Raw genomic sequence first — 15535 nt, forward strand, 5'->3', positions numbered from 1 at the left:
TGGGAATCTCAGTGTCACTCTAAGGAAGAAGTCACCGGGTTTTGCGATCCAGCAGCTTCCTTGGCAGAGGGAACTGCTGGTTGGCATAATCCACTCGTTTGACAAAACTACTATTTCTGGGCACAGGCTCAAAAACAGGTAGGAAGCAAATGCTGAGAAATAAGGAAGTAAAAACAGCCAACAGATTTTTCACTACCAAGAACGCCAAGAGTAAACATGATTTATTTAGCTGTGTTTAACATGTCTCTTCTGCACTAGACTGCAGAAATCTGCTTGCATTTAGAGCAGGAGGAGGAGGAGGAGGAAGGGGGGAGGGGATGAAAAGGGAATCCATTACGGCGCTCCGCTGGTACTTTCTGAATTGTTCAGTCACACAGTTTTATGGAGTACAAGTATTTTCTAGCCCAAAATACATTCATGTGTCAGAAGAAAGCAGCACTAATCTGCTGTTAATTAACAAGCTGCTGCTAACAAAAGATGAAGGACCCAATTCATACAAACAATATTTACGTGGGTGTCGCATGATTTTGTCACAGATCTTTTCTCTTTTCCCCTCCCCCTGCCCAGTTTCCCCCCTGCCTCCTCCTCTTCCTCAGCACCCAGTTGCAGGGATACAGAACAGAGGAGTGCCAGCTCCTCTTGGAACCAACACCCAGAGTGGAGGTGAGGGCACAAGCCATGTCTCAACCCTGCCAAACTCAGACAAGGTCTCACCTGAGCCACCCAGCTCTGGGGTTCATGCCTACCCACCCGGGGAAGGGCCCTATCACATGTTCACAAGTAAATCTTCTTAAATCCTTCATTTATGAGGGAGAGGCCATCTCCTGGCACTGTGCCCACAGTGACAATGCTGCTGAGGCTCCAGAAAGTGGCATGAGCCCTCCCATCCTCATCCATCCTTACCAACCAGTGCAGGCTGTGAGAGGGGGTGGGAGGCACCACTGCCTTCCCCAGTGCCTGGTCTGTGATTTCATTTTTGTTTAATCTTTGCCAAGGACTTTGGGGATGGGGGGACCACACTAACAGCACAGAGGCTTGATTAAGGCTTGTTCAAAAATACCCATGCACACACAAATGGGTAGGGCTGTGAGCAGTGAACCAGAGGGCAGCTCTCCCAGCCACAGCTCTGCTGACCTTCCTTGCTCCCTGCTGGGATTTTGGACAGTAGCACCTGTGGCCTCATCCAGAAGGGTGCTGAGCACTGCAGGCTGCCCCAGGTCTCTGCTGAATGCAGCTGGGTGCTTTGGAAAACAAACCCATTCACAATCTTTTCTGCCTCCTGGGAGATGAGAGTGCATATCTCCTGTGGGCGTCTCAAAGCTGGTGCTGGCAAAGACATGGGAGAGTTAAAACCAACAGCAACTAGCACTAAAAATTCCTGGACTTGTTCCCCTCTCAGGAACAAAGCTGGGGCTGCAGGGCGGGAAAAAGGGCTGATGGTCCCCTGTGCTTCACCCATCAAACCACACCAGCCTGTCCTACAGAAGGGCTGTGGGGGACAGGGTTTAGGCTCTGCTCTGCACTGTCATCACACAGCCAGGGCTGGGAGAAGCACAGGGACAGGAGGGTGGGAAATAGAGGTATTTCAGTGTGATTCTGGAAGTGCCAGGGTTCTGCTGTCATGGCATGGTGGGGTGGCATTTCTGCGAGCAGAGTTCTCTGCACACCCCAGTTACTGTCTCACCTTCAAGGCCACAGCCTCCTCAGTGAGGAACAAACTCCACTGGAGAATGCACACATCTGCCCTTCCTGGTTTTCTCTCTGTACCCTTACCCCATTCCTGAAATCATGAGATTTTCACTGCAAAAGTCACAACCACTCTCTCAGCACATTCCCTAGGCACCCTGGCCAGCACCCACCCCCCCAATGACTCCTTCCAGGACCTGCTCTGGCAGGAGCCTCTGAAAGGGACCAGCCCTGAACACAGGCTAGCACTGACTCTTCCTCACATCATCTCTTTGTGCATTTCCAGAGTGATCCCTGCCATTTCTAGACCAGAATTTTAACAAAGTCCCAGCCTGGGCATTTTCAAAGATCTATGTTTTAAATCATTTTTTTGTTAGCAGTGATAATTGAAACACTGACATCTACCATTTGAAAAGCAAAGAAAACACATTTAAACAAGCATCTTAAAAGAGCTAATGAAAGAGAAACAGATACATCTGTATTGCTCTCTCCACTCACTATCTCTCAAATAAGTAAACCTTTCCAGATAGCAGGGCAGGTCTCCCAAAAGTAAAGACATTAGCTGTTCCCAAGCTTCCTGCAGACAGAGTGAGGACAACCAGAGAATTGCCCCACCCAGGTAACGCCTGTTGCAAGCTGCCAGCTGCCCGGAAAAAAGCCTTGCCCAAGCAGCCCCAAGGCCCCAGCCCACAGACTTCATCAATCCAGCTGGTCAGTCCTTCCAAAACAAGCAGGTGCCTTTGCTAGGGGTCTCCAACCACCACTACACCCTTGACCTGCCTTTGCCGAATTATTTCTAATGAATGTTAATTGTCAGATAGGCAGCATTGAGATTGAGGGTGCTTTTCCTTACCCACACAGCAGATGTGGTAAGGATGAAGCCAGTCCAAGACAATGCATTGTCAAAAGCTCCCTGAAGGGATGGGTGCTTCTAGTGGCCAGTAAAAATGTCTTCTTTTGCTCCTGTGTACTAGCGCTGCTAACAGAAAACCCTGCTGTGCATCCCACTGGACAATCAGCCCCAACCAGGAATCCTCGATCAGTTTCAAAATCAAAAATAACGTGCATCATCTTCAATGATGAACTTGGCACAATGAGGATAACATCCTTCAGTGGAGTCTGGGAGCTGAAGTGGGGGTTCAGGGGTTTTTTAGGAAGTTTTGGGGGCTTACCGTTTTAACTTCCTTCTTGCAAAAAGACCCTGCACCATAAACACTAATCAAATACCATATTCTGCCTTTTAGTCTTGAACAATTATGAGTACAGTTTTGTGATCTTTAGCCATATTTACTGATACTCAAAGGCAGATTCTATCTTGTTAGATTGTTATAAATGGGACCCCAGGGAATCGGCACACAGGCGGAGGCAGATGTGAAAGAGCCTTCTCAGAGCTCGGGTGTGCTTCAGTTTTCTAGTGCTAAAATTACAAATGTTTTGGAGAAAAAAAAAATCCAACCAACTTTAGATTCCTCTGCCAGATCATTACAAAGAGCTGTCTGTACATTACAAAAAAAAAAAAAAAAAAAGAAGCCATTTTGCTGAACTTAATATTTTTTAAGGTTAACTGTTAAATTTCAAAGTGTGGTTTACATGTGTTGGCCACTTGCATGAACAAAAGTTTCACAGACAGACAGAGGAAAGGTTTCTGGTTATAAACAATTAAAGAAAGAAGCCCACAAATTCTATCTCATTCTCTCTTACTTAAATATGTTGTTTCTGCTCCAGACCTGTTTCATAATACCATAAAATAAAGGCATGTTTCCGACACTAGGTTTGAGAAGCTGTCACATTAAAGGTAAACTTTTAATCTGCTAGAGACAAACAGCACACATTTTTACTTTCCAAGAAATAGCTCTTGAGAAATATTTAAACAAGAATTTAAGAGCTGTGTGGTAAAGCCACATACAGGGGTCTCAGACAGCTACTGGGTTTAAGCTTCTTTTCTGTGTTGTTGTTTTTTTAATCCTTTAAATAACCCACTAAAAAGTAGACTTCTAGGAACAAAGTAACCAAGATGCATGGTAAAATGAACCTCTAGGCTTGCTTTTATTTCTAGTTAATGGAAAAGAAATGTTTTAACTGAAACACAGGCCTGAATTTCTAGCTGTTCATCTCCATCTTTTTATTTTCTTGGGACTCACAATCAAATACTTTTAAGAAGTTAATTGTGTCACAATTAGTAACACATTAGTCCTCTGATATTTTTAATAGCAACCCAGGTTTTTCCCCAAGGCACTTAAAAATGGCAGGCTCGGCTATATTCTCCCTTTTTTAAAACTCCCATGCACTTTCTTCTTTAAAAAACTCCCACATGCATTTCACTTGGTCTGAAAATACCAGCACAGATCTTAATCCTGCCAACGCTTGCAGACTCGCTTAACTTTCTGCACATCAGTAATCCCGCTGACTGCAGAGGGCCGTTGGCGCACCTACGGTTCGGTGCAGCTACGGATGGAATCCGGCCCAAGCCAATGGCAAAACCCCCACTGACGTCAGTAAGGTTGTGCCTTGACATCCAATTTGTTGCAGGATTGGGACCATCCTTATTTCAAGGTACTTTCCCAAAATCTATTTTTGTTTAGTTTTTTGTTTGGTTTTTTTTCTCTCTCTCTTTTTCTCTTTCTGCTCCTTCTCCCCCTCACCTCCCACACTCGCTCTTGTGGGGCCTCATATTGAGACCACTTGAAAACTTCTGCCTTTCAAATCCCTCCGTGAGGAAAACCCCCTCGCTGAGACAGGAAACATCTTTTGCAGGTAAAGCTGAAAGAAACTATTTCGCTCCACTGTGTGCATTTGAGTAAACTAATTAAAACCTGGGAACTTGGGTTCCAACTGATGCCAAGAAGCAATCATTAATATGAGCTGAAGTGAAATGGGAAGCTCCAGACGTTTAAAATCCGCTGTCGGGAAAAAGAAAAAAAAAGAAAGAAAAAAAGAAAAAAATAAGTGGAGGAAAGAGGGAAAGGATGTTTTGTAATTTTTGCCAAAAAGTCAACTCACTGCAGCTTGAACTGCATGGAGTTAAAAGACATTTGGGGGGGATGCTATACAATGAGGGGATAAAGCCCTGGTGAAAAGCAGGGGAGGCAAAGCAGCGGCAGGCGGCTCGGAAGCACGGCGGTGCTGTGAAGAGCAGGCAGAAGTGAGCAAACCAGCTGAACCGCTTGCAGAATTAATCAGTAACAAAGAGACTGGAGCTGTTGGCGGGCTTCAGCCCTTGAACCTGGACTCTGCTCTATAAATTTCAACTTGGAATGGCTCTCTACTTGTTGAAAGACAGGTTGGCTCCAGGCCAAGACATAGGGGGAAGAAAAAAAAAAAACCAGAAGAAAAAAATTCCTTCTTGCTCAGGAAACTTCCCTTCAGTTTCTAACTCTTTTTATGAGCTAGTAATAGGGTAGTCTAGAAAATGGGAAACAAAAAGTGGGTCTTGAAAGGAAAAAATGAACCAGAAGTTGGTTTAATAAGGAAAATAAAACAAGTAGGTGCTAAGTTCAAATCTGGATTTTGTCTGCACACCAGTACATCAGCTCTAATGGAAGACTTCAGAGCACCTCGGCAATAATTCAAAGGAGACTTTTACAGTTACATTAGCTGACTACAGGTTTGACTCTGAAAATAATAAATGTCTTAAAAGAGGAAGAGGGCCGTTTAATCCTTGTCTGCAGCCTCATCTTGTTCTCTCCTCCCCCACCACTCCACCTTGTTTAAATGACCATTACAAAAGCAGTGTGGTATAAAAAAACATGTAGAACAATCATTTATTCAACAGCATCCTTTCTTATTTTTACCCTCTCCAAACAGGGCTGTGCAGGAGAACTGATGCTTTCCTCAAGCTCTCCTCAGTGCCAAGGCAGTTTCAGCCACAAATACCTTGCTGCCGCCGTGCTTTCCCAGCATGAGAGACAAGGAGCTGGCTGGAGCAGAGTGAGGGGCTGGAGGGCAGAGGGGGGGAGCTGTCAAAGTGGGAAGAAAGAAGGCAAACATCTATTCAGAGGCCAGATGCACTGAGCAAGGTCAGCTGCAGAGACACAGCCCTTTGCAGCAGCTATGCAATTACATCCAAAGTCGTCACAGCACAGAGAGTCCCACAACCTGCATGCAAGGGCTGGACTGGAGGGTCTAGGGCAGCTGGAAGAAGGTCTATAATGATTTTAATTGCTCTTCCAAGATGCTAAAAGGTAGATGAGATGCTCTTTAACTAGAGCAGAAGGGCTGATGCTCTGTACTGCTTGCAAGAAAACATGCAGATAAATTACCCTAACGAGAGAATGGAAAGAGAAACAGGGTAAGTGCCAGCGGTGATCAAAACGTGAAATAAAATAGTGAAATAAGATGCAGCTTAATCACAACATGGAGGACAAGGATACAAGATCTTGTCACCAAAAGTAGCTGTTAAGGTAAATTAGATTAATCACTCCCAGCTCTCTTCCTCTCTAAACTCCCTTAATTTTAAAGAAAAGGCTGACTCCTGTGAGGCTGCACACCATCCAAGACTGCTGGACATTTAAAGCTATATACATAGCATGCCTGCTACAGACACACATCCTGTACTTCTACTTTCCAAGAAAATTGGGATCTGCTACTTGGTAGGTCTTTTCCATCTGCAGCTTTTATGACTCTGCCGAGGGACCAGTGAGCAGTGTCCCCCTTTTCTCGCTCAAGAAATATGCTACCAAATGCCAAAGAAGTAGAGAGTTTAAGAGCTGTTGGGCTTAACAGTGGTTTGTGCTGATCACACTTGAATCTTTCTGCAAAGGCGTACATGCAAAGAGAAAAAAACAACAACCACTAAGTAACCACTTCACATCTGCCATTAACGTTATTAAACTCCGTTACAAGCAGTATCTACCCCACCTTCCCCACTACACACAAACATACACACACCCCCGAGCTCTGCAACACAGCAGCTAGGAGCCAAGACAGCTCTCCTCTCCTCACTGCAGCAACCACATTCATTCCTGTTAAGGGGTTAACGATTCATTTCCACTACTTCTCTCGAGAAAACCTACAATGAAAACATTGGCTCACGAAAGTGTTCTCACTGCCAGAATGCCACAGCGCGAGTGAAAAGTCCGTTTTGTTTTCATTACATCTCTGGGATTTCCGGCTTAACTCCTGAGCTTAGACACCAAATCCCTAGATACCCCACCCACCCAGTTTTTCTTCTTTTTTTTTTTTTTTTTATAACATTTCTACTGCACGGCCCACCAATTACCATTTGGAGGGTGGGAGGGAATGGGGAAAAGAAACCATGCAGAAAAGGATGTTCTCATTGGAGAGAGCACACGCATCTCCCAAGACAAGAGTTACCCAGTTTCTCCTGGCTTCTAGGATTTTCTGCTGAGAAAAATGGTTTTATTTCTATACCTGGCCTCTCTCCTCTATTTCTTACCCTGCGGGCTCCCATCTTCCCACTTGGCCACTGAAGTCAGTGCTGAAAGTCAGCCCCAAATCTATGCCCTTTGAAGTTATGTGACATGACACAGAAATCCAAGCCTTTCTTGTACAAAAAGTATGATTACTTCACAGAGTTGGTCTTTTTTTCTCCAGTTATGATAGAAAAATGTTCCAATCTCAGAAAAAACCTAGAAAGGTTCAACCTTTATGTCACAGCTGATTTGGTCACTGTGTGTATAGGCAGCACAGTTCAAACACTGGCTGAGAAAGAAAAACAATCTATGGAAAGCACATGAAGGGAGACAACCTCATGTTATAGCAACATTTCTGTCCTGCTCAAGCAAAGGAACCACTTCTGTGCCTTTAAGTATTTATCCACCATTGGAGAAGAGCATCGTTAGAGACAGCTTTTCTCGTTTATAATACTTCCACACACCCGGCTTTCCTTTAGCTACATCCCAATCCAAAATTCCCCTGCAAACAGATACAAATTCGTCCTTGCAGTCAACACTCCAACACGCAGGAGCATATTGCTATTTGTCGCATGCACACAAATGCCAAAGCAGTCCACAAGCTGGTTGGGGACTACTTTTACTTTGCTCTTAAAAGTTGCTCACAAACTTGTCAATAAAAATGAGTAATGGCTGGCTGAACAGTGCCTTTTCACCATTCACTGTTACTGTTGCCTCTGAAAATCTACCAATCTTTCCATGGTTAATAATAACCAGATATGCATACGGTTTCTGGACACATGACCCAAGTAATTTCACAAAAGGATTTAAATAAGGGCAAAAAGCCACTTTGTTGGGTGACATTTTTAGTGGGGTTTAACTCTGAGTAAGTCCAGAGGTCTTCCATTGAATTAAAAGAGGCTAACAGCAGTGCCAACGTGGTACAACAAGCAAGTTTTGCTCTTAAAGAGTGACTCCTCACACGCATTCACCCCAGAGCAAGAAGACCAGCTGTGTGTACTGAATGACCTTCTTAAATCCCCTCTCATCAGCCTGCAAAATGGCACTTCTGTCGAAAAGGTTTTACCCAGCATTGTCACTCATCAAACTGAAGATGACTATGACTAGGAGAGATTAGAGAGGGAGAAAATAACAGCAACAAGCTCCCGTTTCTCAGTACGGCACACCATGCGCTCAGGGGCAGGCAGGTCCTCACTTGTGCCACCCAGTCAATCCAGCAGGGTCCTGCTGGTTTCAGGGGAATTACCCCTGGTGAAACAGGGGCCCAGCAGGGTAGACTGGACTGCCACCACTCCTGCAGCCTTGTGGGAATTCTGCTAACCACATATAGGGCACAGAAGATAACTTTGAAAAATGGGATGGTGAGAAGAACAAAACAAAAAGCTAAGATCAACAGGGAGAATCAAGGGCATAATATGCTTAATTTTTTTTTTTTAATCTGTTCTTAAAACTCGGTGGGAATAATTTCACTCTTTACTGGCAGATGCCAGGAAAGCCTTGGTGCCTGGCAGGCCAGACCTTGGGCAGGACACAACTGGGACAAGCTGAGGTGGCAGCAAGGAGAGGGTGGCTTGGTGGCCTTGGGCTGGGGCTGAGCAGAGGGTGCTGGAGTGGGGCCCCAGGGTGTGGTGCAGTTCAAGCAAGGGGAAGGAAGAGTTTTGTAACTGGCAGGTTTCTCACCTTTAACTCTTGCCAGGGTTAGCAGTGTTGCCTCGGTGACTTGCTGCCTTGGTGAGAGACACTGGAACCGCTGCCCTTTGGCTGCAGCCCTGGGGGTGGCATGCTGACAGGCACCCTCCACACTGCCCTCTCTTAGGATCTCCCACAGGGGCACAGTCGTGTTCCTTGGAGAGCCCTGTGCTGACCTCCACCAGCAGCCCTAAAACTTTAAGCCATCAACATTGCAGCAGCCCTTGTTGAAGCTTGAAGCCTCAGCAAACCAGGGGAGGGCAGCTGCCACTGCAGGCTGCTGCTGTGGGCTGAAGGTGCCTTGTCCCCAGAGGAGAGCCAAGCTCCCCAGGCATGCCGTCCACCCCCACCCAAGCAGGTGCAAGCAGGGCTCTGGGTGAGATCACCCTGCTTGTTTTTCTCTCCACACCCCAGCAAGGACCTCAGCAAGGTCCCAGGGGCTGGAAGCTTGCTCATTAACCCACTCTCAGGGCACTGTCAGTTGACACCTTCCTTGTGTCATGTGTCCTCCCTTTACTGTTCAGCAACACCAATTAGCAAAACGTGTTGCTAAATACCTGCTGAAGCAGCAAAGGAGTAGGAGGAGGTGACCAGGTAACTCCTCTGCACTAAGGAAAACCCTAGCAAATTCAAAGGCAGAAACAAGCCTGGAAAAGCCTCATGAAAAGGATTGCAGCTGAGTTTCTCAAGCACTGTCACCACATACTTCTAGAAGCCTCTTTTTCCTCACGTATTGTTTTCTCCTCACCTCACTTTTAGAAGTCACTCCTGCAAGACCCATTACCCCAGGGAGGTTCTGGTAGCAGCACCTGGTGCCATGACAGCCTTGGGAAGGGGACAACCACCAAGCCCTGCGCCAGCTCAGCTTCAGAGCACCTCTTCCCAACCTGCCTGATGTCACCGTGGCAGTCCTTGGGCTGTTTGAGCTCGTCTTTCCCTCCCCTCACGTGTGAAGGCATCATGCCGGCTGTCTGAGTCCTGCAGTTAAATGTGGGTGCACGGGTCCATAATGGTACATTGTAAGAGAATGTCTCAGGGTAGGCAGCAATAATAATTAGCTGTCAAGATTTGAAAAAAGGATAATCCATGCCATTGAGTTAACAGTCACTCACACAACACACATGGATTTAACTAATCTTAATTTGGAGAAAAATAACAATTCTAAATATATCAAATAGCCCATTTCATGGCAACCTGCAGTGGTGTTTATCTCTGGCTTCCAGCACATGCGAGTTATTTAGTTTCTCTCACTGGCAGTTTTACCATTCAAAAGCCTGAAATGAACATTCATGGAGCACGGGTTGCAGTTAAATCCTGCCTCTGACAGGGAGCCTTTTTTCATGATGTACATCTAGCACAATGTATGGAGCCCAGCACTGGTGGCCGGGACAGGATGAATGAGGAATTCCAATCAACCCCCTCCCCTCTCCTAGCACTAGCTTTACAAGAATTAGCTCACCATCTTAGTGAACCTGTGCTGCTGCTGTAGTTATATGTTTGTGAAGGTCTGCTGGCCTGAAGGTGCAGACCTGACAGTGAATCTGGAGAAGGTCTGGTCCAAGTAGTGCCTGCAAAGAGGCTCCCTCCTCTTTGCTGGGGTGTTCAGCATTTAAACCACTCAGCATTAAAATCAAGCTGGCTGGTACTTTTTTTTAACTTTAAGTTTCAGAGAATCCTAACAAACAGACCACAGGGCCATGGGGAAGAGATGAGGTACCATCAGTGAAACAACAGTGGGATCACCTTCCCAGGTCATTCTTCAGCCAGGACAGGTCACCTGGTTATGCCCAAGATCTGATAAATATGAAAGATAAAAAGAGGTATAAAATACAACAGTGGTCTATTTTTTTCCAAAATACCTGCCAGCAGTGAAATAAAAGAAGCAGTGACCGATAACTGCTTGCCAACTCATTGGCCTGGTTATGTTTTGCTGTGCAACAATCTGGTACATCTCTTCGATACTATCACACCCTCTGTACAAGAGGCAGAACTGATTTTCAAACAGGTCAGCCAATTTGAAAAACAGAAAAAAAAACCTTCACTGGGCAGACTGCGTCTAAGCAAGTCACGTCCTCCCAGTGCCAGCTGACATGCTACCACACATCTTACGGACAGTGGTAGCTAAGTGAAAACATCTTCAAAACTTGGATTTGCAAGTTACCAGTCAGGGAAAGATGACAGATTTCATTATCAGAAGATCTTTAAAAGCTGATTGCAGAGACAAAGTTGCCTTTGTTTCCACTGGAATATAGAAATGTTTGTCGGAGATTTGTGTTGCATACATAAAAATTCTCGTGGGCTCCTGAGTTCTGCCCCAACATGTCCCTCAAAGCAGCACAAGGTCTGTCGTGTGGTCAAGAGGCATTCAGTGACTGGGGCAAGAAGAGCTACCAAGAAAGTAAAGAAAAGAGAGGAAGAAAGACCCGAGGAGCACCCTGTGGCAGGATGAATACTGAGTGTGGTTTCTGCATCCCAATATCCTCACACCCAGAGCTACGAGAGGTACAATGGCAGAGCCAAGCTCAGCACTTGACATACCCTCAGAGCATTCAGCCTTGGGAAGCTGCAAGGTCTGGTGGCTTAGTCACACCACAGAAGGCTTTACAAATCATTCTGACCAAATAAGAAGGTCTGCAAAAATAACACAGGATCAAGGAGAGGAGCTGAAACCTCTTCGAGGACAGCAGTGGTGGCAGCATATTTCAGGGAGCCGGAGTGGCGAGTGGGTGATTTCTGGTTTCCCTCTTCAAATATAAAGACTCAATTATCTTTGAACAGCTTGCTTTACACATGAATTGACACATTTATTTTACAATAAATAACTGAAAGTTATCTATGTTTCCTTTACTGTTAATCTACACAAAGAAATAATAAACAGAGCTTGTCTACAAAAATGCAACTACTGCAGTCCTCAGAATTCAATTAAGCTAAAATAATTAATGCTTCCACCATATTAAATTACTTTATACATTTGAGCCACTGAAGTTTTTTTTTATTCTTTAATCTTTTTCGCCTTTTTATTTAATAAAAAAAAGTTAGTTTCAAAGGGGGGGGGGGCTGGCTAGAAGGGGGAAAAAGAACATGATTTGCTGTTAAAATGTAATGGTCTCCTTTAGCTGACACAGCATGTAGAGTGTTTTGTGCCTTTGATTAAAATAACATTTTAAATGCTTTGAACAAACATATCTCCCCATACTTCTAAGGGATTATTTTACATATTTCTTGGTGGAATAAAGAAATTCATTCTTCCTGTCTCAGTACAGAAAGGCTAAGAATATCTTTCGTCACATATAAAGTAAAAATACTGTAGGCTGTTGCATTATTACAAAAAAAATAAAAAAATAAAGAGAGGGGGTGGCAGGGTAGGAGAAAGCTGCCTTAGAGATTAAGTTTCCCTTTTATGAAATCGTATTTAGTCTCTTTTTTTAACAAATCTAACAACAATGCTCTACAGCCGCTCACTGGGAAATACCTTTAATGTTAAATGCAGATTCTGATTTTCTTGGCTAATGCAGAAAGCCTTTCTATTGAAATATAAATAAGGGGTTTGGTATATCCCACTAAAGCCTTTCCAGTGAATGACTTCTGTGGGTTTTTCATGGCTACCCTCCATGGCTGTAATGTGAGGCTTTTATCCTACTATTGAAAACTATCCGCTGCTATTAAAAAAAATATGGAAGGACACTGCACCTTTTTATCTCAGAGCTGGGCTCCTAATTGAGAAAGTATTATTACAGCACTGTTTAGTGGATGTCCCTATCTCCATGCACTGCTGAGAAAATGCCAATCAAATGATAAACCTTTTTATTTTTCTCAATTCAAAATCTTTCCTACATATTTTTCATTTGATATTCAGTTTAGTCTGAAAGAGATTAGGTGCTCCAGATTGGCTTTTAATTTTTTTTATGGCTTTTCCACATGTGTGAACATCTCCTTCATGACCTCCCAGCAGATTTTCTGCATGGCAAAAGCTTTGGTTATGTTGTTGCTGACCCCCAGAAGCTGGGATGGGAAAGCACCCTCTGCTCTGGGAGTAACCATTGAGATACTATGGACTGAACTTGGGCAGAGATTAGTAAGAGACAAGCTCTGGACTGCAACTGCAGCAGAGCTCTCCTAAACCAGCCTTACTAAGCACTGTACACCCTCTGCAAGGGGCTGAGCGCCATCAGCTTGCACAGAGATCAACAGATTTTGGGAGTGCTCAGCACCACTCAGGCAGCCTTCAGCAGACTAGAGAAGGTCCTGAATATTTCCCTTCTGCTCCTACCAAATGGAAAGGAAATCTAGCCCTCAAATCTGCTACACCATGATGTAATCATCTCTACCAAGAAATGTATTCGCGACTGCAAAAGGATGAGGAAAACTGAAAAAGGATGAGGAAAAGACGGGGTCAGGTCTCACGGTAGGTTTGGTTCCAATGCTGCAGCACAGGCCTGCCACAGATAATGCTCCCAGAGCTAACAGCTGCCCCATGTCAGGGTGGTGGCTGCACCCCAAAAAATACTCTTAGAAGAAAACAGTGTAGTCAATGGGCATTATATACCCTGTCCTAAAAGACAGGAGGTCTGAAGCCCGCAGCGTTCTAAAGCCCACACCCTCACTGATGTGATGCCCAAGCCTGTCAGAGATGCTGGGGACTGGCTCAGACACCAACACTGAAGGCAGAAATCTCTTAAGCTTCAGTTGTAAAGATAGGAGCCTCTCACCTGTCTTCTGGGGATCCCCTCATGGGAGCATCTCTGCCACAGGCGGGATCCTGGACTGTCAGATCTAATCCCATAGGACAATTCCTAGATAAATTGGGATAGTGGCAGCAAAGGCAGATTGTCACTGGTCCTCTGTATGGGATGCAGTTGGTTTGAACAAAAAAGGCCCGTTTGAGGGGAGATCCTGCTGTGTAACATAAAACCCCCACTCACTAGCAGAGAGGAGAGTCATCCTTTCACCACTGCAGAGGGGAAAAACACCCTGCTTGATGGAAGCAACCCCATGCCAGGCACTCTGCAGGAATCACCTGCATACCACCTCACCTAGGTGGATAATCATCACCTGCCTGCCCACGTCTGAGCGGGGGAGGTCCACTGAATGAACGTTAACTTCACCACATGTGAGAGTTTAAGAAAAAGAAATGCCTGCAATTTGCTCACCCAGGCCAGCCTGCGCTCTTGGATCCTTATTCAGAAGATCTCTTTGGGGTGTGCATGAGAGTGGAGGTGTTACCCACCCAACCCAGGCCATCTAAATACACCCAGGACAGGCAGCACAGGCAGCAGTGCAGGCCAGGAAGCTGACACCTACCCCCGGGAATTAAAAATGAAGGACTTAAAGAAACCCTGCTTTAGCCCTCACATAAAAAAAAATCTTCTTTCCACTACCAGTCAATGGGAAGAGGATTTTTCCTAGTGTCAAGATGCAGCCCTTCCCAGTGAGTCTGCATGTGACAAAGGGTATCTGGAACAGGACTGAACTGGGCACCTCAACAAAGTCCCTCATCCCACTGCCACTGCTGCTTGCTTAAGGTGCTCCTGAAATGTTTTCTGACCCCAGCTTTCTGCTTTTTCCCAGATGTACAGACTGCCCCAGCTGCCTGAGAGGCCCCTTTCTCCAGTAGCTGGCCCTGCACAGACAGCTACAAAGAATTAAACAGGGCATGGACAGCCCTGCAGAGCTGTGAGGATCCTCCAGATGGATGGTTCCTATAAAGACGTGTTGCTGAAGCCTGTTTCATGGCACTTTCTAGAGGACTCTAGTTAAAAGATTACCTAGACAAGTTGATTGAGCTGTAAAACGTGCTGTACCTGCAATGTTCTCCTGCTTGGGGCAAATTCCTTTTGTAGGCGTGAGAAGACGGTCTTCTTCATCGGGTGTGACTTGGATCCCGATTTCCACTGGCTCTGACACTTTCCTGAGCTCGGCGCGTGAGGAGGGGGGAGGGCTGCTCTTATCCATGCTCTTTTCATAGCAGACACCACCAGTGCCATTGCACTGTTTTCTCTTGTGCTCTATAAAAACCAAGATGTCTCCCAGCGGGAAGTTCATCTGACACTGTCCGCAGGTCAGCAGGTCGGGGTCTGTCCCGCCTGCGGCGATGCTGATGCCGCCTGGGTCTGCTATTGCCAGGCTCTCGTCCTCGTCGGCCAGCGCCGGTTCCACATGGTCAGCCTCTGCTTTGCATGGACAAGGAGAAAGAGGGGGAAAAGGGACGAGGGGAAAAGAGAAGGAGATTGCTTTGAGTGTTCACAGACTCTGAAGGATGCATCACCAGAGGCCCAGCCTCCCCGCACCCCCCTCAAAGGAGCCAAGCCTGATTAGATCTTTCTTTTATTTTTCAGCTTTTCCGCTCTCCCAGAATGATTTCAATATATTTTGCAACCAAGCCTGCCTGTAACAAAATGGAAAGGCTGACCTGGCATAGCTTTCTTGACAGCTCCTTCCCACTGCTGCCAGCACTGCAAGGATATCAGCAAAGAGCCATTTTGCAAGCGTTCGAGCCCCGAGTCACATTCTGAAATAGTTCCTCTCTTTTTATCCCACCTTCTCATTCCCTCTGCGTCTCCCAGCCATCTGGCCAAGGCCCCATCCAGCAAAGCTTATGCACCCAAGTCTTTCCTTCTTTTTCAGGGAGAGGGGGAAAGCTTTTATGCACCAAACTATCAGCACTGGGCTCCCTGCAACGTACAAAATTAGCACCACCTTTGTCCCATTACAGAGTTACCAGCAAGATTAAATGACCGCCCATTAGCAGAAATTACAAAAAACTACTAGCAAGACTAACACAAGCAGGG

General features: G+C 45.6%; 1 protein-coding gene across 7 annotated transcripts in view; it reads right to left on the reverse strand.

Annotated features, from left to right (window-relative positions):
- BCL11B (BCL11 transcription factor B) overlaps window positions 1-15535 on the reverse strand; it is a 97534-nt gene that overhangs the window by 67896 nt on the left and 14103 nt on the right. For 5 of the 7 annotated variants that reach the window (XM_036383876.2, XM_036383871.2, XM_036383874.2 and 2 more), the window contains exon 2: window positions 14549-14914. In XM_036383876.2, the coding sequence (XP_036239769.1) occupies window positions 14549-14914 (366 nt within the window). Of the gene's footprint in view, window positions 1-14548; window positions 14918-15535 lie in introns of all 7 variants that reach the window. The other 2 variants (XM_036383872.2, XM_036383877.2) reach the window with 1 other exon arrangement.

This window comes from Molothrus ater, chromosome 6 (assembly GCF_012460135.2).
Source record: "Molothrus ater isolate BHLD 08-10-18 breed brown headed cowbird chromosome 6, BPBGC_Mater_1.1, whole genome shotgun sequence".
Classification (NCBI taxonomy): Eukaryota; Metazoa; Chordata; class Aves; order Passeriformes; family Icteridae; genus Molothrus; species Molothrus ater.